The sequence below is a fragment of the Bos grunniens genome, chromosome 13 (assembly GCF_055505025.1).
Source record: "Bos grunniens cultivar Pamir isolate PY7600 chromosome 13, Bosgru_T2T1.0, whole genome shotgun sequence".
In the NCBI taxonomy this organism is placed as follows: domain Eukaryota; kingdom Metazoa; phylum Chordata; class Mammalia; order Artiodactyla; family Bovidae; genus Bos; species Bos grunniens.
In genome coordinates this window covers 48,486,824-48,509,358 of record NC_141177.1, presented here as the reverse complement: position 1 = coordinate 48,509,358, position 22,535 = coordinate 48,486,824, and the positions used below count along the sequence as shown (strand labels likewise).

Below are 22,535 nucleotides of genomic sequence, written 5' to 3'. Positions count from 1 at the left end.
GTACACCCCGTCACGAGGACCCCCAGGTGGCTGCTCCCAGTGGTACCAGATGACTCCAGTGATTTTCCCGGCAGAGGCCTGGCCCGTCATCCCCACGGGTTGTGAGAAGCAAAGCTTCTAATATCACACGAACTAAAATCTGGAAAGGAGTGACCATGAGAAACAGGGAAGAAGCAAAGCTGCAAAGTGGATTTGAAAAGACTTCTCAGAACTGCTTAGATTCTGTGTTGTTTATTACTGTCCAAATACATGAAGTTCTGATGAAATAAAATCATATGGTACAGATAAAAACAGGCCATGAGAGCCCAGAGTTGTTTTAGGGCCAAATGGCAGACCACTCAACAGTTCACATTTTAGGAATTCAAAATGCTTAGAAATTGATAAGGTGATTTCTGAAAGAGAGAGAGAAGGAAAAAAGACGAAAAGGAGGGAGGGAGGGAGGAGACAGAAACCATTGAGGAAATGTTAGTTCACGAGAAAGCCTGACTTAGAAAGAAGTGACAAACGCATTAAAAAAATGCATAAACTTTGTGCAGATTAATGCAATAGTAAACGGCAGAATACATAGGCCTCATAATACTTCCGTAACGGCGTACATATAATGTCTCTAGCACTTTTGGAAAATATGCAGACGCTAATTAAAGATCATTCTAGATAAAAATACACATTTCTTTAAAGGGACGGTGGGGGTGAGGGGAGGGGGGATCTGGTCTCAGGGCACATCCCTGCAGACGAACAAAGATGAAACTATGGGGTTTTTTTGGTAATTCTAGTGAATATGGCAGCAAAAATTTGTTGTAAGGATGTTGGCTGGTTTTAAGAGGGTTATTTTCAAATATAACCTTATAGCTGCATTTGTTAAAAAAAAAAAAAAACTTTGTGAAAAGTTAATTTTATTAACCCTGAAAAATGTCTCTATTGACATCTCTTTCTAAGATAAACTAAGAGTAGCAAGAGTTGTGAATGGGTGAGGGGTTTATGCTTTAAAGCAAATGTGAACCCTCTCTGGGTTCCTCTCACACAAAGGGATACAGACTCTTAAATACAATAAACTTCCTTAAAAATCTGCCACCTAACAATTGTTTACATCATAGAAAAATAGCATTTTTTGGTAAAAAGAAATATAGTTACTTTGTTAAAATGGTCTATTTTACCAGCAATTATTTCTCATATAAAGAATTTCTAGACATCCATACAGGAAATAAAAATAGATAATACTGAGTGCAAAGCAGACGATGGCATGTTTGCAAAAGATCAGAGCGTCTCATTGCCGATAAATAATACTCTTATCCATCATGGTACAAGGTTTCATCTTTTGGAAACTTGCAAGCTACCGCTTTCATCTGCTGATGGCAAGTTACTTAATAGGTAAAGTGACTTCAGCAGCAGAAGGCCAAATTGATGAGAAATGGATCATACATACGTGTTCACATTTCCCGGAAACTCAAAGTGCTAAAACACTAGCAATGGCCTATGTTCCCCAAACTCCCGAAAGTGAGCGTGGACAGCAGGCCACAGGGATGCGAAGGGGGATTTATGACATTCTTGGTCCTTTCAAAATCACTCATTAAACCACCTACATTTGAGTTTTCACATATAGCCAGATTAACACCAAATGCTCCATCAGCTGGGCTAAATCCATCATTAAGGAGGGTCCTTGTGACTCTTTTCTAAACATAGGTATTAACCCTTTGTGCTATAAAAACAGATGCTTTCAACAGACTACTGCTTTATTTCCACAGAGTGACTCTGTGGAGTCGACGTGTGTCCTGGCCACGGGGAAGGATGGCCCAGTGAGGTTCCTCCCAGGTGGCGGGGCTGAGGCCAGCTTGGGGGGTCACCCGTCAGCAAAAGACGCGGCCCCACACTCCAGTGGCGTGCCATCACACCCTCTCCACCCTGCTTGGGTCATAGGAATCTGCAAAAAAAAGGAAACAAAAGAAGATGAGTAGTATATTCCACTGGTCTGCTTTCTATTTAATCCTCAGGCCAGAAATAAATGTGTAGGGATCAAGGCCCACCGACCGTATTTTTTATCTAGGAGTAAACGGCTACCATCTAAAGGCTGTTTTGAAGGAACGGGTATGACCCATGCCTAATCACAGATGGGAAATGGGGGCAGCTTAGTATTTTGACCGTCCCTTCCTGTTGTTCACAGGGAACATAATTCACTTTAACTGCAACTCTTGTAAAGCAGTAGCGACGCTCTCAGCTGACGCTAAGCAGGATATTGTGTGCATGTACGTTAACGGCAACTCTAAGGAAAGCTTGCCGTGGGACCAGTGATGTCCCAGGGTGGGGCTGAAACCCTGAGAACTGGGCCTGGTGATGGCAGGCCTCCTATCTCTGACCCCACAGCCAGCATGCAGGCCCCGGCTGCAGGCTCACCCGCCAGCCTTCCACACACAGCAGTGTGTGTGAGTCTGAGTTGCCATGCTGATCCACTCTACAGCTACACACACGGGGCCCAAGTGGCCCCGGTTTCTAAAAAGGGACACCATACAATAGAACAACGGTCCTAGATCATCACTTGGGCTGTGGCTGGGCCCTCGGGCATTACAGATCTCTGGGGTCCAGGCAAATCTGAGGCTCACACGTGTACCTCCTATGGTCAGAATCTCCTCCCATGGCAGTTCAAAGGGCTCCTAAGTTCTTAAGAGCAAATACGTAAGAAGTCTGGAAGGACGGTACAATTTAACAGGTATTAAAACTATCACAGAGCCATCTCTTCCTCAACCCCTCTGGACGACAGTGCATTCTGAAGGCCATGCAGAGTCCCACTTCTCTGGCAGCAAGATATCTTGCTGTGTCCTCTGCACATCTTGACAATGGAGGAGGAAATGGCAACCCACTCCAGTATTCTTGCCTGGAGTACCCCCTGGACAGAGGAGCCTGGAGGGTTACCATCCATGGGCTCACAAAGAGTCAGACACGACTGAGGGACTTTGGGCTTCCCCGGTAGCTCAGCTGGTAAAGAATCCACCTGCAATGCAGGAGAACCCGGTTCGATTCCTGGGTCAGGAAGATCCCCTGGAGAAGGGATAGGTTACCCACTCCAATATTCTTGAGCTTCCTTGGTGGCTCAGATGGTAAAGAATCTGCCTGCAATGCAGGAGACCTAGCTTAGATTCCTGGGTTGGGACAATCCCCTGGAGGAGGGCACGACAACCCACTCCAGTATTCTGGCCTGGAGAATCCCCTGGACAGAGGAGCCTGGCGGGTTATAGTCCATGGGGTCGCAAAGACACGACTGAACGACTAACACACCACACACCTTCTTGACTCCTTGGGATGTACTTATGATGAGACACCACAACTGCGACAACTAAGACAGCGTTTATCGCACTTGGGACAGGCTCCACTTTTTGGAAGGGGTCTGCTGCTCCTCAAACAGCACCAAGTGCCCGTCTTGTTGAAAGCAGGCAGAGATCCCATGAACAAGCTGCCTTCTGCGGGTCTACACTTAACACCCACTGTGACAACATGGGTCTTAGTAGCTGAGCCCCTCTCTGAGCTCAGCTGGCCTCATTCAGTGCCGATTCTGGGGGACCCCCATGAGCGAAGATGAGATGGAGGTGGGTGGTCATGAAAGGATGAAAGGGCGCGCTGGCGGCAAGGAGAGGCCTCAAGGGGCTGAGCCTCCAGGGACATAGAGCCCGGCCCTCAGCAGCCCACCTGAGGGCAGGTATGTGGAGACTGCCCTATAGGACATGCCTGCAGCCCAACCCCAACTGCTGAAGCTGAGGACCCAGTGACAGAACCACAGAGAGAAATCAGTATGACCAAGGACTCCTTCTTTAGACCATGGAGGGTCGGGTTCAATAAAAATACAATGTGAGCCGCAGCATGGTAAAGTTTTTAGTAGCCATGTTAGGGCAAACAAAAGGAAGCAGGTGAAAATAGTTTCAATGGTGCATATCATGTCACCAAATATATCCAAAATGTTATCATTTCAACAGGTAACCAAAAAAAATTATTGGGACATCTTAGATTTTTTTTTTTTTTTGGTGATGTCTTTGAACTCTGGCATGCGTATCACACATTTACAGGCCATCTCAATTGGGACGAGCCATGTTTCAAGTGCTCAGGAGCCACATGTGACCAGGGGCCACCACACTGGCCGGCAGAGGTGCCAGAGTACAGGGAAGTCATGCCCCTCCTGGTTCCTGTGGGCACTGTGTCGGGGGAAGACAGATCACTAAGGCCCACCCTGGTGGGTATTTTGCATATGAACACCCTCGAAGGCTACCACCTGTGAGGATGTGCTGACGCCCAGCCTTCTAATGGCATCATGAGGCTCCCCTCAAGCTTGCCCTGGTTATCCCCACCCCAGGCCCGAAGAGGACAAGCTGTCCCCACTCTCCTCCTGAACGTGTACCAGGAGAGCGGCCAGCGGAGGTGGACGGGACCAGACCAGCAGGCTCAGACACTGATGCGCCGGATTAGGCTTCTGACATAATCCATCCAGCGGAGATGGGAATGCTGTGACCTGAATTAGTTTTGAGCTGCTGATTTCTTAGCCAGAGCTCCCCCGACCGAAAACCACTAAAACAATGTTAGCTGAAATGACTGTCTTTAAGCTGAAGGCAAGTCTTTATGATATGATGGGTACATAACACAGATAATAAAGTTCTAGAAGAATGTGTGTGTGGGGGGGGGTGATTTACAGATATATGAGGTACGATATTGTTTGAAAACTCCAGAACAAAATTTGAATTTAAGTGGGCTGTGACTCTGGGGCAGTGAAGCGGGTCCCACACCCTGAGGTGACAGAGGCAGGGGTTGGGCGAGGATGGAGATGATGACTTTTGTGTTTAAATTGATAAAAATACATCAAAAGGAGAGTCCAAAAGCTTATGAGCAACAAGGCTTTCCTACCTCGATTAAGGCCTCTTGGAAGGACTGGCTTTGCACAGTGAGACCTGGTGACCAGCATGTGGAAGGCTGAAGGGGGTACATGAGTGGCTGCACACATGAGCAGTCGCCCTTATAGGTCTCGCTATGTGGCCACTTCAGGAAGCTGTCCCCACAAGGAGCTCTCTGCCTTGAGATTTTTGGTCATCTTATTGTGTATTAAACAGCAAATGCACCAAACGGAATGGCAAAAAAGTAATTAAAAATTTCTAATGGTTGGAAACTACAGCTACAAGATAGATAATATTAAGTCACAGGTGAGGGTGTCTGAATGGCTGGTTAAAATGGAAACTGACGTTATCTGGGGGATTTCAGACACCCATCTGACCCCATTCACATGCCAGATACTCAGGCTGAGAATTGAGGGAGAGCTGAATGAAACTAGAAATTTTATAACACATTCCCCAAAATACGTGGCCATGGATGGAGGCATAGAAATCTCTACAAAATGATGTTTTTCTTATAACAGGATGCATCTTCCTTTAAAATTCTTCTAATTCTCAGGAGGACTAACACTCTCAGCCTGATTTACTTTACAGATAAGAAACTCACTTTAAAAGCTTGCGGCACAGGGGACATATGTACATCTATGGCTGATTCACGTTGATAGTCTGACAGAAAACAACACAATTCTGTAAAGTAATTATCCTTCAATTAAAAGAAAAAGCCTATGATGGCTTTCGAATAGCCAGGGGGTCTATTTTTGGTGGGGGTCGGGGGAGGTCTCCTGCTGCAGCCTCACAACGGCTCACAGGTGGGCCATGGAGCTCTTTCCACGGAACGGCCGAGGCTCCACACCCCTGCTGTTCTCTCCCACAGCAAAGACCAACGTGGTCACTCAGATGACCCAGGAGGGCCCTGACAGACGGCTTCCGTCGATCCTGGATTCTATGAGAGGGTGGGAGCATTAAGGATTCCTCTGCATTTGGGAGAAAACTTAAAAAATGTGAAGATTTTTTTTTTAATTGAACAAAAATTTCGGGATTCTTCCAGCTGAAACAAGTGATCTTTTCCATCTCCTTATAAACCTGATTTCAAAACAGAAAGCAGAGCGGCAGGGGTGGGGAGGACCAACCCGGTCAGGGCAGCTAGGCAGATAGAAGGGCTTGGCTGCCAGGACGGGCTGGGGTAGGGGCAGCGCCAGACCACTGAGGACAGGGCACCCTTGCCCCTCCCGGAAAAAGGCCCCTTCCAGTCGGTAGTTCAAGATGGACGCCTCCCCTCCTTGAAGCACGTATAGGGAATATAACTGGTAATATCGTTGATAACCCCCAGGCCTGGACCAGAAATTCCCAGGGCTCTCTCGCCTGCTCTTGTCAGAGCTGGGAGAGAGAACGGTGTTTGGGGGCACAATGTCCCCGCTGTGAGAACCTGCCCCGTGGTCTATACAACGAAGAAGACTGGAGAGACCTGGGAAGATGAGAACACGTGGGGCTTCAGGTCTGCAGGAGGCTGTTGCCAGAACCGGCTCCCCTGGGCCAAGTGATCAGAGCTGAGGGGCTGGAAGAAACAGGGTGGGCCCATGGGCTTCGAGGGGCGTGTGGGCTGGTGCTGAGAAAGTGCAAACTGCTAATTCTGTCTAAACCTCTCAAGTCTTTCATGAATGGTGTGGTGGCGAAAAGAGATAACAATGGAGGACAAAGGATTCGCTAAGAATCCCAGGGCAGGAAGTTTATTGAATCACTCGGGTATGTCTTTTCTCATTAGGCTAACCAAGCAATGCAGGTTATCCGCTTCCTGCTTCATTCGCTTCAGTCGTGTCCGACTCTTTGCAACCCCATGGACTGTAACCTCCAGGCTCCTCTGTCCATGGGATTCTCCAGGCAAGAATACTGGTGTGGGTTATCATGTCCTCCTCCAGAGGATCTTCCTGACTCAGGATCAAACTCACACCTCTCGTGTCTCCTGCATTTGCAGGCGGGTTCTTTACCACTAGAGCCACCTGGGAAGTCCGAGGGTTATCTGGGGGAATGTCTATTATCTGGGGAGAGAACAGAATACAAACGCCCTAGTCTCCTAGGAGACCGATCAAGGTGCCTACACCCTGGCTGGCATAGCTTACTGATGTACCTCTTCAGAGTTAGGGGTCCCATGGGTGTTTATATAGGTAATTTTATCTAGTCACTTACATAGACAATATCTATGAAGACTGGATCATTTAAAATGCCAGGTCTTACTATTAAGAGAAGCTTCCGGATAATTCTTGGGTAGAATAAAGACTCTTTGAGCACCATAATTCACAGAGTCGATCTCATCTTTTCTGAATCTTCAGGTTTCATCATCTACCCACTAGGCATTTAGATGTTCTCTGGACGTCAAATGCAACCTGAACGCCCGCCCCTCTGCCTGACTCCTCACCTGGGCACCAGAAGTCCCGGCCGCCGTTCTCCCTTCGTGCTGCTGGATGCCCATCTGCTTCCAGCGACAGAGCACCTTGAGGGTCGGAGAGCTTGTGCCCGGCACTGGGAGCCACCAGGCCTCCCAGCCACGCCCCGGGGCCCCTCTCGGCCTTGGGCTCCTCCGCGGAGTCCGCGGCCCGGGAAGTCAGGAGCCTCATCCGAGACACAGAGCTCACCTCCTTCATCCTCGTCAGGCGGTCTGGGTCCGCCTTCCTGGGCGGGGAGACCAGCTTCTCCTGTAAACTTTCGATCACTCTGGAAGTGTTTCGGAGCTTCTTTTCTGAGAATGCCAAGTTTGGGGTCCTTTCTATAAAGTGGAACAAGGTGGACCTGAAGGGTGGCTTTGTCTCCACGTCCTTGGGAAGGAAAGGCTGGGACTCCAGGGGGCTGGGCGGAGTTTCGGGGGCCTTGGTGGGGACGGCCCCGTCCACATCCGCGGGCTCAGAGGCCCGGGGAACCTCCCGGGTGCTGTCCCTCTCACCTACGAACAGAGGGCTCTTGGTCCAGCCGCACTTCCTCCTGCCATAGAAGGCATCGGCGGGTGCGGTGGACTCATTGGGCTGGGCCAAGCTGGCCGCTGCCTCCTGTCTGGGGGACTCGGGTCTGAGGGCACTTCCATCCGGCTCGGGGTGCCGTCTCTGCCCTGCCCTCTGGGCGCCTGGCAGCAGGGATTCCACAGCCACCTCGATGCCGAGGATCCTGGCGGCCCTGGCTTCGAGGGACTCATTTGGGGGTATTTCTATTGCATTGGCATCACCCGGAGACCCCGCTAGCTGGCTGGTACTGTGCTCCTGCACCAGCGTCAGCCCCACAGACCTCAAGTCTGGTGCAGACAGGCCCCGGGATTTGCCGGCAAGAGAGAGGGGCGCCCTTGTGCTTCCCTGCTCCCCACCGCCCGCCCTCGGAGGGCCGGCTGCACTCAGCTCCACAGCTCCGCGACTGCCCAGGAGCTCCTGGCTGGGCAGGGGCTCCCTCTGTTCTGCTGGATCGGGTGGGGGCTCGGGTTTTGCATCATTCAACCCAGAAGATATTGCTCGTTTCACAGGCCTTGGGCTGACTGCCAGCTGGGCCACCCTGTCCTCAACCTCTCGGTCCCCATCTTCAGCAATCCAGCTCCCGGGGGGCGACAACCACACGGAACCTCTGCCTTCTGCCTGCCAGGGCCTGGGGGACCGAGGCCTCCCCTCCTCGCTCCAGCTCTCGGACTTGCTCTTGACTCTGCCCGGCCTGGTCCTGGGGTCCTCGGGCACTATGTCCTTCAGGAGGCCCGGCAGCTGGGGTGCCGGGCGGGCACAGCTCCCCCAGGGCAGCTCTGTGTCACTGTCCTCGCTGCCACTACCATCACTGCTGCTGCCACTACTTCCTTCCTCCTCCTGAAGCTCCTTGTTGAAACTCTCTAACTGGCTGATCAAGTCCCAGGGGCGGCGGCTTACTGGCTTCAGGAGGAACTGCCCGAACAGCTGTCTACTATTGCAGGGGCCTGTGGTCTCCCCCTTGATCACCTCGCCCCTGGACACGGGGCTGGCTCGGCGGCCAGGGCCATCAGAGCCCTGCTGACCCAGGCTGGCCCTTGGCACGGGGCCCTGGTTCCGGGGCCAGGAAGACCCGGAGAAGGCGCTGTTGCTGGATGGGCTGAGGGACCCTTGACTTTTCGGGGAATGAGCCCCGGGCCTCTGGTTCGGGTCACTGGATGCCAACGCCATGTGCATCTGAACCTCGAAGGGTGCGGGGTCCAAACACCTTGGAGGCAGCACGGGGTCGGGGGAGCCCCCTGGCCTCTCCCCTGGGAGGGGCTGCAGGCTCTGAGGTTCGTGAGCGAAGCTGGTTTGTGTTTGCTGGTCTCGGAAGTGGTGCCCAGGCCATGGGCCAGGCCATGCGAGCGCGCGGTGCTTTGCAGGGCTGGGAAATCTGAGGTCGTCTGCTTGCCGGCCCCGTCCCGGGCCCCCTGGGTCTGGTCTTGGCAGCTCTGTCCTCGTGGCCATGCTGCCCGTGAGCGCCTGGAGCTCCAGGTCGGTGGAGGACAAGCTGAGCACACTCTGCTCCTGTAACGCCGCGCTCTGCTTCAGGTCATTGTTGTTCGTGTCTGTACCTGGCAGCTGGGACTCCGATTTCACCGGGATGGAAACCAAACAAAAGATCGTCTCGCTCGTTTTTTTCTTTGAGCTTCTCTTGGGCTGCAGCCCTGCCTCGAACTTTCTGAGCTGGGTCTGCATCTCGCATGAACTCTCGCCCTGGGGGCTCGGGGAGGACACCAGGCTTTCTGGATATTCCTGTGGGCTGCCACTCACATCAGGCTGCTTTCTCTGTGTGACAATGCAGGGGTCTCTTTGGTCAGGAGAGCTGCCGTTTTCTCCATTCCTGGGGGGCTGGCCCCACAGCCACGAGGGGCTGGGATCAGCAGGGGCAGGACCCCTCTCCTTCCCTGATGGGCCCCACACGGCCCCCTCCTGCTGCAGGCTTCTTGGGTCAGGGGCAGGGACCGCACCATCCAGCTTCACATCTTCCCAGAATCCATGGGGTCGGGGTAGTTTAATGTGTCGTATCCGTGGGTCGTCGAAGGGAATTATCAGGATGGAGCCGTCGTAAGCCGTGGTGTGGTGGGGCTGTGGGGGGACACCAACAGGAGAGCATGGGCTGGCCCCCCACTCACTCCCAGCTCCCCGGGAGCCAGAAAGAGGCTGACCGCCAGCAGCAGGCCTCTCCATTGGATGCTGCGGTACACGGCGGCCTCTGCCCTCATGCCTGGACACTGCCTCCTCGGGGCAGGGGTGTGGGGCGGGCTGCGGTGGTGACTTGTACGAGGGTGGGGGCACGTACACTGGGGGCTCCAGGCCGGGGTCAGGCCCGTAGAGGTCCTGCCTGGCACTGTTCGTCCTGGCTGAGTGGGCAGCACCCGGGTCCAGCTGCCGGCTGTCTGTGTAGCTGCCATTTTCTGCTCCGGCCTTGGAGTGTGGCTGGGAGCCATAAGACGGGGGCTTGAGGGGTCTCCCAAACCTGGGCTGGGGCAAGGGGGCCGAGGTGCCAGCCTTCTTGGGGTTCCTGGTGGATTCCAAATTGGAAGCACAATTTGGAGGCTGAAGTGGCACTTTAGGGACACCTGGTAAATGGCCATCGCTCAAAGGGATGGGGACCTCCATGCAACTCAGGCTCTCAGGGGAAAGGACTCGAGGCAGTGATTGGGACTTCCCTTTGCTCTGGGAGGTCAGCCCGTGCTCCCCAAGCATGAACGGGTACAGGTCCTGAAACAACTTCTCGCCAACACCGTCTGACATCTGCCTGCCTAGTCTCGGGGGCTGGTTCCAGCTTCTAACGCTGACGTCCTGCCATCTGGCGGGACCCGCCATTCCCAATTCGTCTTCCCAAACAGCCTTCTTCATCACGTGCTCAGACCTTCCTCCAACTTCCCAGGGACCCTCCCTCGGATGCGCGGGCAGGCTGGGGACCGGGCCTCGGCTCCCTGGGTCCTCCCGGGCCTCCTGCTCTCTTCTCCTCCAGTAGGCGTGGCTGCGGCTGGTCAGGGGCTGCGAGGACCACGCGAGCACCGGCTGATGGTAGAACCTGCGAGACAGAGGGCCACAGGTTACACCTGGAGGAAGCCCACGGGAGCAGCGCGCACCTCTCTGCCTATGGGACGGTGTTCTGAGTCAAACTTAGGTCAGAAGCTTTGAAAGACATATTTCCAACCACGGTACTCATTCACTTGAAAGAAACCATGGCCCAGGAATTACAGCTGGAAGGCAGCCACATGTTTTGCCATCACGGACTTAAGAGTGGCAGCGACATGCTGCCCACAAGAGCATTAGGACTAGACTTGTACCTGAGTGGCACCTGAAATGCCCAAGAGACATGGGTGAGCCCAGAGCAGGGCTTCGCAAGTGTGATCCTGGGCCTCTGGGGTCCACCACCCCCAGCTCAGAACGGAAGACCTTGCTTTCTGGGAGCAAGTCTGGGTACCTGCTTCCAGCAGGTGCAGGAATCCCACCCCTGATGCTGACTCTGAGGCCTGGGGGGACTCTGTAAAGGGCGCTTCTAACAGGTCCCGGGTGCTGTGGCTACTGCTGATCCCAGCGACCCCTGAGGACATCACAGCCGGCAGGCATCAAGCACGGCTGCACAGCCATCCGGGGACCCTGCCCCTCCCGACGCCTAGGCAGTACCCCGGCTCTGACCTGTCAGAGTCTCAGGGGCAGGTGGAGAGGCAGGTGGGACCCCAGCTCTTCCCAGCGTGTGACTGGGACGGCCCCTTGGCTCTAGCAGAGCAGAGTTTCCACACCACTGTGATGGTGGGAGCCACCCAGGGGGCTCATTAACTACACACATTACCAAGTCCCTGCCCCCAAAGCTCTGATTCAGTAGGTCTGGGTTAGGGTCTGGGTGTTTCCCTGGTGGCTCAGATGGTAAAGAATCCGCCTGCCACGCGGGAGACCCGGGTTTGATCGCTGGGTCGGGAAGGTCCCCTAGAGGAGGAAATGGCAACCCACTCCAGCATTCTTGCCTGGAGAATTCCAAGGACAGTAGAGCCTGGTGGGCTACAGTTTATGGGGTTGCAAAGAGTTGGACACGACTGAGAGGCTAACACGTCTATTTTAAGCAAGCTGTCAGGGGCATCTTTTCTTCAGGGCGATGGGGGAAACACCGCTCGGACTGACTTTTGAGACTGACAGAGGAAGTGGGGTCTTGCTTGTGGGCAGAGCTCTCTGCCAGGCAAGGAAGGGCAGCACCGGCAACAGCCGAGGATTGCCGACCCCAGGCTGCCGCCCACCGCCTGACTGTGCATTGAAATTTCCTTGTGAGCCATTAAATAATACTACGACCCAGGTCCCTCCCACCCCAGATGGGGGATTTAATCTGTCTAGCCAGGAGCCTGGTACCTCCTTGAATGACTCTAACACACACCCTGAGTTGAGAATCACCCTTGTAATGGAGCCAAAGAAACAGCCTGAAGAACCCTGGCACACTGTGCAGAAATGTTAAGCTGCTGACCACAGGGAGCAGAGACTAGGGCTGTAACCCAGAAAACCCACTGGGCAGAGGGAAGCCTGGGGCACTCCATGAGCTCGATTGGCCACGGGCTAATCCAGAAAGGGTTCAACTTTTCTTGAAACCAGAAAAGGTTTCAAGCAGCTAACAGTGCTACTTGCTTTTCACATTATAGAAGAAATATGCATTCTGTCATTTTCTGCCACCTATCAACGCATAAAGCAATTATCCTTCCGTTAAAAATAAGTAAATAAATAAAAATAAAAGTAATATGTAATTTATTGCTGAAAATTTGGAAAAATACAGGAAAGAGTAGAAATCAAAAGTCACTGGCAGTCCTTCTACCCAGAGGTACTCACTGTGATTCACAGCTTCTAGTGTTTGTCTGACAACGTGGGCTTTTCAAACGGCCTTAGTGTCACTCTACTGGGATCTGGCTTTACGTGAATGTTTCCCAACAACTGTGTCACAAATGCCAGCTGACGCTCACACAGCGGTGACAGCCCTCCAGATCCTCACTAAGTGCCCTCCTAACTCCTCCAAGCTCCGCCAGCACCCCTCTGAGGTAGGAGGAAATAGGCGCAGAGAGGTTCAACGACTCTCTCAAGTCACACAGCTTGTAAGTGGTGGGAGAAGAGTTCAAACCCAACGAAGGTGACCATAAAGCCCATCAGCCACCGCGTTCTACTTCTACCAGCATAATGACAGATTCCTCAGCTGCACAGTTTCAGTGGGAGAACAGTCTCTCATGAGTCATGCTTTATTTAACTGTCACCCTGCTGTTGGACATCCGTGCTCTTGTTGTTCAGTTGCTAAGTCGTGTCCGACTCTTTTGCAACCCTAAGGACTGTAGCCCACCAGGCTCCTCTGTCCATGGGACTTCCCAGGCAGGAATACTAGTGTGGGTTGCCGTTTCCTTCTCTTGGGAATCTTCCTGGACCAGAGTTCAAACCCACGCCTCCTGCATTGGGAGGTGGATTCTTTTTTTACCACTGAGCCACCAGGAAGACGTGGATATCTGTGTCTCTTAGTTCTAAAACACTTAGGAGAAATGCTATTCGCCATCACTAATCGTGTCTCAGCCTCTGAAGAATCAATCCTGAGAGAAGGCATCAGCAGGTCAGGGGATCAGGTTCTCCCTGCTGTGCGATCTGCCCGCAGGTTGGAGCAGAGCTGGTCCTGCTGGACTGTGCCCGCATCTGATCATCAGGGCTCATTTGTTTCTGCACTAGAGAAATGAAAGCAATCTCCCATTGGTCTCCATTTGCATTTCTGTGATTACTAGTGAGGATTACTGTTTTATGCACTTAGGTGCCATTAGACCACACTTTGTGGTTTGGAATGATTTCTATGCCACAGTCCACTTTCCAGTTGACAGGATGGTACAGAAAACAGGGAGGATGCCCAGCCCCTGCAGCCACAGAAGGTGATGGCCTGGGGACAAGGCACTGTGGGCTATGGGCTGAAGATGGGACGCCCACCCCAACCCCTGCAACACACAGGCAGAAAGAAGGGCTGTTCTACAGGAGCTAGATGGTAAACAAATGGTAAAAAGTTATTATTATTAATGACAGTATTAAAATACTGTCATTTTTATTTTGGAATTCATTTCTTTGCCTTAAAAAGTGAAGGCAGCTTCTCACATCCTGCATCCCGCCCCCTGCCCCCCAGTAACTTCAGCAGCCACTTAGTAAAGCTGAGTCATGGATTGAAAAAGCAGAAAATGCCTGAAATGGATTAGAGGTAAAGCGTTTGCCAGAACCGCCTAACTGCTTCTGCATTTACTGCACACACACAGCGCAAGCTGTCTTAACCCTGCCCACAGCTGAAGGTCAAGTTCTTTGTTGCCTTTGTCGTCATCACAGGGTGTTTGGGGGCATTTAGGTTTTGAGGACTGACAGAGCCTTCCTCGGGTTGGGTTCTATGAGGACTGGTCCCTGTGGAAGCTGCCTCACTGGCCTCCGCGTGCATCGCCCCCACCCTCACCCTCAGCTGAGCCAGCACAGGGCATCCAGAGCTCAGAAGCTAATGTTCCTGTCCTTAGGGACACCCTCTGGCTGCCTGTCCCGAGTCTGATACTGACAGTGAACCATGGTGCATCTACTGGTTTCAGGGTCTTAGACTCTGTGCCAAGTCCAAGGGCAAGACTCAAAAGTGAGGCTTCATAAGATGCTACAATCATTGCAAAGCTAATTAAGAGAGTAAAACAAACCACCCGGAGTGTGTGGTCGATGCCCAGAGTGGGAATCTCCTTTCTCGCCTGGTCTATAGCTGACGGTGAGTGGGCTTCACCCTCCACACCTACTGACTGGCTCCTTTCAGACCCCTGAACGTTTGCGGCCCCTGGCTTCACGGAAGAGACCTTGCTGTCTGGCTTTTGCTCACTTGGTCAACAGACATTCCAGTTTCCCTGTAAATGCATGATCTGTTAAATACCAAGAGGGGCTGAAATCCCAAGGTGCGGTCTTCCCACGTTTGGGCCACGAGCACAACTGGAGACTAACAAAGGACGACAGAAACAGGACAAGCACACAAACAGGCTGCAGCTACCTGCACCAGGAAGGGGGTCAGTTTCCTTCCTGCTGAAAATTGCGACATCACCTTAACTTCATCCAAGTTGCCATGTGTAATTAATCAAGATGGCCAAGCATTCTGGGCTAAACTTTTTTTTTCCATTTGCACCATACACCAAAATCCCAGTTTAAGGAAAACACAGGGCCACTTGGAGAACTTTAAATAACCTATTTTAACAAGTATACATGACACAGAAAACTATAAAGTGATTAGTTCACCAACATCTAGAGTGCACCTAGTTTGTTAGTCATTCAGTCATATCCGACTCTTTTTTGACCCTGTGAACTGTAGCCTGCCAGGTTCCTCTGTCCATGGGATTCTCCAGGCAAGAATACTGGAGCGGGTTGCTATGCCCTCCTCCAGGGGATCTTCCCCACCCAAGGATTGAACCTGGGTCTCTTGCATTGCAGGCAGATTCTTTACAGTCTGAGCCACCAGGGAAGCCCCAAATTTACATTCACAAACATTAACAATGGGACATTCCACAAAAACATGCTGAACACATTCAAACAGGGTGGGAAAAAGATAAGGAAGCCAAGTGGAGTGTGTGAGCCCAAATACATAGTGTCAGTGAGGTTAGGGAGACAAGCAGGGTCTTTGTGCAGAATTCCTGGGAGAAGAGGTCAGAGAGAAGACAGAAGCTACACTTGCGAGCAGCTCCCTGATCTATCAGCAGTGTCATGTTGATGACAAAACCACTGATACAGGGTGTTTAGAAAACCTCTGAAACAGGAACATGGGGCAAACAACATGTCTACTGGAAAAAAGGCATATCTATTTGCTGAAGGTATAAAAGCTGGTGATGAAAAACATGAGACCTGTCTGTTCACATGACATTTGCCATGGCAACAGAAAATCCCACCATCCTTTTAGAAAGGAAAGCCTACTTAGAAGGGCAGCAACGCCATGACTTTTAACCATGGTTCCACCCGTGGCAGGACTATCCCTTCCATGGTCCCTAGACCATGGAATTGACACAGCACAGGCAGTGTCACCCGGGCACGACACAGCGCAGCTGGGTGCCCGCTGCCCCATGGGTCAGGGGAGACACCCTCCTTCCTCCACCAACAAAATCCTGAAGTGGGTCCCCAGGGGGCCTCTGGAGTCTCGTCTTCCCTGTAAAGATCAGGGTGGAGGGAGAAGGCCCCACTGAAGAGGTTTCCGGTCCAGTGACTTCTTCCCATCAGCAGGGCCGCCAATCTAGCAGCTGCCAGCACCACCCATCATCACCTTGAAACAGGGCCACGTCCTACAGAAGCCACACCCTCCTCCAGGTGGGTGGAGTCTGAGCATAAATGTAGCATGTCTCACTTAAAGAAACCCCCACCCCTTAAAGGAGAAGCTCTCTACTTCTGGATTGGCAGGGGCACTAGGGCATCTCTTTCGAGTGACTCGGAGTTATCAGTCCAGTGTTAGGTGTTTCTGGGGTGGGGTCAGCCATCTCATGCTACAGAACTTGCTCTTAACACTCTCTGGCTTGGAAGCCTGAAACTTTACTTTTCAGCCAATTGTGGTATATTCAACATATTACAACTGGGTGAATGGCCCTCTGACTCAGAGTAATAGACTAATTTTGGAAAAGGGAGCTATAAGGTCAAGAGGAGATCATGACAGAGGTTAAGAGGATAGCACAAATTAAAATCCATCAGAAAGGATAAAGCTGGTCTGGGAACATATTGCATGAAGATCACTATGCAGCCAAGTTCAATTTGAACAAGAATTGCTAGTTGCACTGGCATAGATATAACTAGGAGACACACAGCTGCTGGGCCACATGACTAGCAAACCGTTAGGCCTGCTTTTCACAGTGTACTGATGAAGTGAAAAGTGAAAGTGAAAGTCGCTCAGTCCTGTCTGACTCTTTGCCACTCCATGGACTGTAGCCCACCAGGCTCCTCTGTCCATGGAATTCTCCAGGCCAGAATACTGGAGTGGGTAGCCGTTCCCTTCTCCAGGGGATCTCCCCAACCCAGGGATCGAACCCAGGTCTCCTGCATTGCAGGCGGATTCTAACCATCTGAGCCTTGAGGGAAGCCGCTATGTCATGCTAAGTAAGTGCAAATGATTCCAGCTGAGATCAAGGAGCAGGGAGACTATTTCAGGAGGTTACTGTTTGATTATCTTTTTTTAAATACACACACTGAACAATGGAAATAGGAAGCATTATGAATGACTGGACTGATGAATGATGCTAACTTTAGCATATGGGGGGTGGGGGTAGGGTAGCAAGACAGTCTAGAGCACTCACTGCACACAGGTGACCAAGCAGATCCACCTGGGAAACCTGCCTGCTGACACTGGAGACGGAAGGCTCTGAGTCTGGTCCCCCATGTGGGGGTCTGAATAACTGAGCCTGAGTCCAGTTCTACAGAGATGGGTTCAGAATGGGCAGCCTCCTGGGGAGGTGATGGTGCCAGGGGCCAGCCTGCTCTGCTGCACAACCATGAAATCAGACGTTGCTGGAAGTGGACACAGATTCCTCCTGTGGGGGCCGGCGGCTTTCCACATCATTGCTGGGGTAGGACTTCAAGAGCCTTTTGATGCTTTGAGGTTTGGCAACCCACTCCAGTGTTCTTGCCTGGAGAATCCCAAGGATGGGGGAGCCTGGTGGGCTGCCGTCCATGGGGTCGCACAGAGTCGGACACGACTGAAGCGACTTAGCAGCAGCAGCAGCAGCAGCAGCAAAGACCTAAGTCAGAGGCCCTGCCCCAGGAGGGAGGGGTGTTTGGGGTCATTACCTGCTTTTTATAAATCACTGCCCAGAGCTGTAGTTCTGGGATCCATGAGAGCCCCCCTCCCCTCCCAGATGTGGAGCCCACCCCCCATCCCCAGTGACTGGGCAGCTGCCCCCACACTTACTCCAGGTGATCTGGCGCCTTCTGATGGGTTTCCAGGCTTCAGGGAGAAAGGGCTCAAAACAGAGAACAGTGGGATGAGAAGATGGTGCCTGTGATCAGGCTACCGGGAAACTTGCAGCCAGTCCCCAGAGAGTGCTGCCCACCAGCAACAGGGCTGTGAACCACAGGGCAGCTGCCCAGGGCCGAGGGGACCACCCACGATGATGCCACCAGAGAGCAGGGTGGCCAACCTGCCAGGAGTGTGTGTGCATCTTGACGAGGGGGACCTGGCTTTGTCACCAGTGTCCTCAGCAAAACGCTTCACCCCCTCTGGCCTCAGACTCCTCGTTGCTATCGAGTGGGTGTTCCTAACGTCTTCCTCCTCAAGTGTGTTGCGAGAGATTCATGAGATAATACATGTTACATGATTGGCAGAGAGTCTGATATACTAATCCCTTGTTTTCAGCTATTAGTACTATCTGAACCCAATTAATATCAATTCTCAGTGGAGTAGGATCCATTTCAAAGCTCTTGCCTCACATCGTCCAAGGAAGAGGGTGAGGGCCACGCAGGAAAGAGAGAAAGAGTGAGTGTTTGTCTTTGCGCAGGCTTATTTTAGACTGAGATTGTCCCCTCCTCAGCTGTGATCAATGGGCCTTCACAATACCAGGAAGCCACGATGTCCTGACTGTCATAACAAGACCCTGCCCCTCCGGCCGGTCTCTAAGGGAGGATCCATAACCATGATGTCCAGTCATCCAGTGTTTAGTTTATTCAAACAAAGCAGGAAGAGCAAGCTGGGACCCAGTAAACCAGTAAGTAAGGCAGATTACTCCAGGAGTTTCCTATTTTCTCTGTAATAAGTATATATCCTTATGGATACGGGCTTCCCATATCCATGTGGGAAAAGAATCTGCCTGCAATACAGGAGACCTGGTTTTGATTCATGGATTGGGAAGGTCCCCTGGAGAAGGGAATGGCTACCCACTCCAGTATTCCTTACTAGAGAATTCCATGGACAGAGGATCCTGGTGAGCTACAGTCCATGGCGTTGCAAAGAGTTGGACACAGCTGAGCGACTAACGCACTTATGGATATATATGGGCGTTTCTTAGCTTGTTAATTAAACTAGTTCTCTAGTTAAAGAAGAAACTCATCACCAACAAGTCTCCTCTTGGTGGTAACGTGGCTCTTAGACAAATGGAGCTCCAGGCTGCACTTCTGTCTTCCCACTAATTCTGGAAGCGCCCCACCCTCCCATCACTGTTTTCTCTGAAGTCTTCCTGGTAATTTTGAAACACCCGTTCACACTGTTCTTCCTGAAATCTCATGTTCAAACAGTCCAACCTGCTTCTTCTTGGGAAAACATGGTGACAGAAGGGCAACACGGGAATGTGTGCAGAGAGGACCAGCGTCCAGGCTTCTGGAAGCTTACACTGCCGACGAACAAGAACAAAGTGCCCCAGGAGAAGAGTTTACAACAAGGCAGTGGGGAAACAGAAGGTCCGAATCCTCACGTGTGCGGCTGAGACACCAGCTCACACAACTCTTACTTTGCTCGGTGAAGAGGTCAAATTAACAAGGCCTAACACTTAGGAAATGAAGCAAGGAGATGAAACAAGACCAGTGATGTTTGTGGAAGTGTCATTCTGTACAGAGAAAGAGATACATGGAACCAGATGTTAAACTCGAGACATCCCTTTTTAGGAAAGCCATTATAAGCAAGATGGGATTTGAGAGAAGCTTAAAAAGCCTCCAAAAAGGAACTGTTTACTGAGTCCAGTAGCACCACCTAAAACGATGTTCACTGAGCAGATGGAAGCCTCCCCAGACCCCACATCAGAGACCCTCCCAGACTGCGGAGTCTCTAATCAGTCACGACTGTGCTGATGACAGCAGATAATTACAAGCGAGTCTCACGGTTAACCAGCACAAACTTCAGCCGGGATTTCTGGGGTAAGCAGAGAACAGCGTATTATGCTACAAGGTTCAGATTCAAACCTCTGCTATGTTACGTTATTTTACAGCTTCCTTCAATTATAACATTTGAAAGGGAACACAGTAAGGAAACAGAATGCCTGATAACAGTGCTTTACAAGTTTCACAGGAGCAAGCTGCTATGTGTCCCCGCTTTTATTTTCCTTAAGCATTTTCCTGATACAACCAGCTCATACGTGAGAAACTCTAAGGCGATGGTACTTATCAGTCTTATCATCCTCCTCCCTCAGGAATCCTGAAGTTCCAGCCACGCCCCAGATGACAGCGATGGTGCCCCCACCCGTGTGGCCTGGCATCAGTGCCCGGCTCTGGTCTGGGAGCACAGATGTGGTCCTTGTGCAGCTCCCTAGACAGGAAGGGGCGCAGCCATGCTGGGGAGCTGATCCCCCACCTGCGAGCAGCGGGAGAGGATGAGGAAGTGAGGGTGGTCCAGCCCGGGGACGGCCCCGCCAGCGAGGGTGCGGCCAGGTCCACTGTCTCTGGAGCCAGAGCCTGGCTTCCCTCCATGGAAGCACTGAGCGAGTGGCCCTTACAGAGTCACTGACATTCCCTGGGCTCCGCGCTCTTGGCTATAATGACATTGCTAACGTGCCTGCCTCTCTGCCAGCCTGCCAGAATAAAATAAAACAGCCCAGTCCCCTTCTGGCCCCTGTGGCCTTCCAAGCCACCGCCGGGAGGTCCACGGGGTGCTGAGAGACACAGTGCAGGACCTCACGAGAAACCGCAGGTGGGGAGTCCTCATGATGCCTTCAGGTCACCCTGATGCCCAGGAGTTGGGTAGCACCTCCTGGGCCCCATCGCCTGACCCCTCCCCGACCAGACCCGGAGGCCAGGCCAGTGGGGTCACTGTGAGGACCAGTGACTGAAGGCTGGGATGTGGCCAAGCACCACTGATCCATCCAGATTCAGAATTCCCAGGAGCCAGAGAATTTGGCTTCACAGGTTGAAGCCTTAACTATTTATTTCCTATTTATTTATTTCCCCTCAGAGCACATTTCTCCTGAAAGGGAAAAATAACTCTCCTCCTGCCTACCTTTCCGTTTGCCTCTTGTTTCCAGCTCTCTAATGGCCACTGAAAGAGAAAATGTCTTTTCATTTCAACCCAGGAAGCCAAGCAGCAGGTTTCTGAGGTGCTGGGCGTTGGCATGGGTCTTTGCCAACATGTGTGCACTGTCTCTCTCTACCCTACAAGACAACCTTCAACCCCAAAGCTCAACACCTCCCAAGTTAACCAGCCGACCTCAGAACTGGGAGGGAATGGTCGGATCTGTCAGAACTCTATGGACCGACAAAGCCGTGCCAGCGACGCTCTCAAACCAGCTGAGCCCCTCATTCAAGACAGGAGGAAAGGCACCCGAGGGTTGGACAGAGGCTGGGCTATAGGGCCTTGCAGTGCTCAGGCCCCATGATTACAGGGGCCTGGGGAGTCCTGGGCAGGCTGTGGATGGGGCGGGGGTCTCACTGCCCTCAGAGAATCCTAAAGGGGATTCTGTTTCCCCCACCACCCAGGACCCAACCCTAATCTCTGATTCAGCCCTTCCGGACTGAGAGGACCCCACATATGGCACATTCATGGGGATAACATGACTACCATCTTTTCACCTCATTAGAAACTGAGCCTTCGGCTCCTCGATGGCTGTCATGAGGCCGGAAGGATGAACTAAATCTCGGGGCTTATCCTGAGCACCCCGTGTGTGCAACACTGGAGTGAGCTCTGTGGGACACATGGGGCAGGGGGGTAGGGTGCAACCTCGGCACCCCGAAATCCACGGTGGGAGGTACAGGTACACTCTGCAGAGAACCAGAAGCCCAGGAGGCAGAGTAACACCCAGCATTTGTGTGGTAGAAGCGAAGGCTGTCCTGACCCTCGGCCCATGCACCCACAAGCCCCCTCTTCCAAAGTCCATGGTGGGCAGGCTTTTCAGGGACTATGGCTGCCAAGACCAGGGCCCCAGGCAACAGTAGACACAACTGCAAGTTCTGAAGGACACGGTTAAACAGAAGCAGCTTCGAGTCCTTCTCCATCCCTCCTGAACCTGCCCCATCGCTGACAACACTAGCCCTCCCTGAAGAGGTGGGTCTGGGTAGTAATGCAAACCTGTGTCTGCTCCATGGGGCATGAAGAGGCGCCCTCCCCTTGGGGAGTACTCCATGACCAAGGGGTTGACTGCTCTGACTTGGAAAAGCAAGACCCCTCCCCTTTTTGCCTGAAGTCTGTCAACCAACAAGAAAGATTCTCCCTGTGGACAGACGGGTGACTTGAAACCATAAGAGGCCATTCATCCCCTTTGGACTTGACTCACTGTCCTGTTTGCGTGTTGGTTTGTTGCCTTAAACACAGGCCTCTGCTTCCACTTGTAGACAGAGGCCACCCTCCTGCCTAAGCCTAGTGTCCACGTAGCATTAAAGACAAACACAGCTTTAGGAAGCGATGACAAACGTTCCTCCAGGTTAAAACTGCTGGCTGCGGGCTGCAGGGTTTGTAGTGAGCTGCCCAGATTCCCTCCTATTTACCTCCGTCCCCATCCCCCGGCCAGTCCACCCTCTTTTTCAGTTGTAAAAAAACACCCACAGATGCAGCTGTATTGAGGTGAGATGCTCACCTCAGGGCCCATGAGTGTTGGGAAAAGGCGGGTTAGAGGCCAGTGGAATGACATGAATATGAGAGAAGAGAGGATTTGCTTTTGCCCAAGTGGAGGGGACCACAGGCATCTCGCAATGCTGTAATGTACAAGATATTGGAACGCATCTGTATTTCAGGTACGTACAGGTGTTTCAACTCTGTCAGGTATTGGAACATGTCAACAAGGAGCCTGGATGTGCTTGGAGTGTG

At 52.1% G+C, this 22,535-nt stretch overlaps 1 protein-coding gene across 6 annotated transcripts in view; it reads right to left on the bottom strand.

Moving 5' to 3' along the window:
* Positions 1–215: 215 nt before the first annotated feature.
* Positions 216–22,535, bottom strand: part of JCAD (junctional cadherin 5 associated) — a 37,407-nt gene continuing 15,087 nt past the window's right edge. For 2 of the 6 annotated variants that reach the window (XM_086333923.1, XM_086333924.1), the window contains 2 exons: positions 7,273–10,871; positions 216–1,918 (listed from right to left, as the gene is read on the bottom strand). In XM_086333923.1, coding sequence (XP_086190049.1) covers positions 1,884–1,918; positions 7,273–10,871 — 3,634 coding nt within the window. In that variant the 3' untranslated portion in view covers positions 216–1,883. Of the gene's footprint in view, positions 1,919–6,559; positions 6,896–7,058; positions 10,872–22,535 lie in introns of those variants that run through there. The other 4 variants (XM_086333925.1, XM_086333926.1, XM_086333921.1 and 1 more) reach the window with 2 other exon arrangements.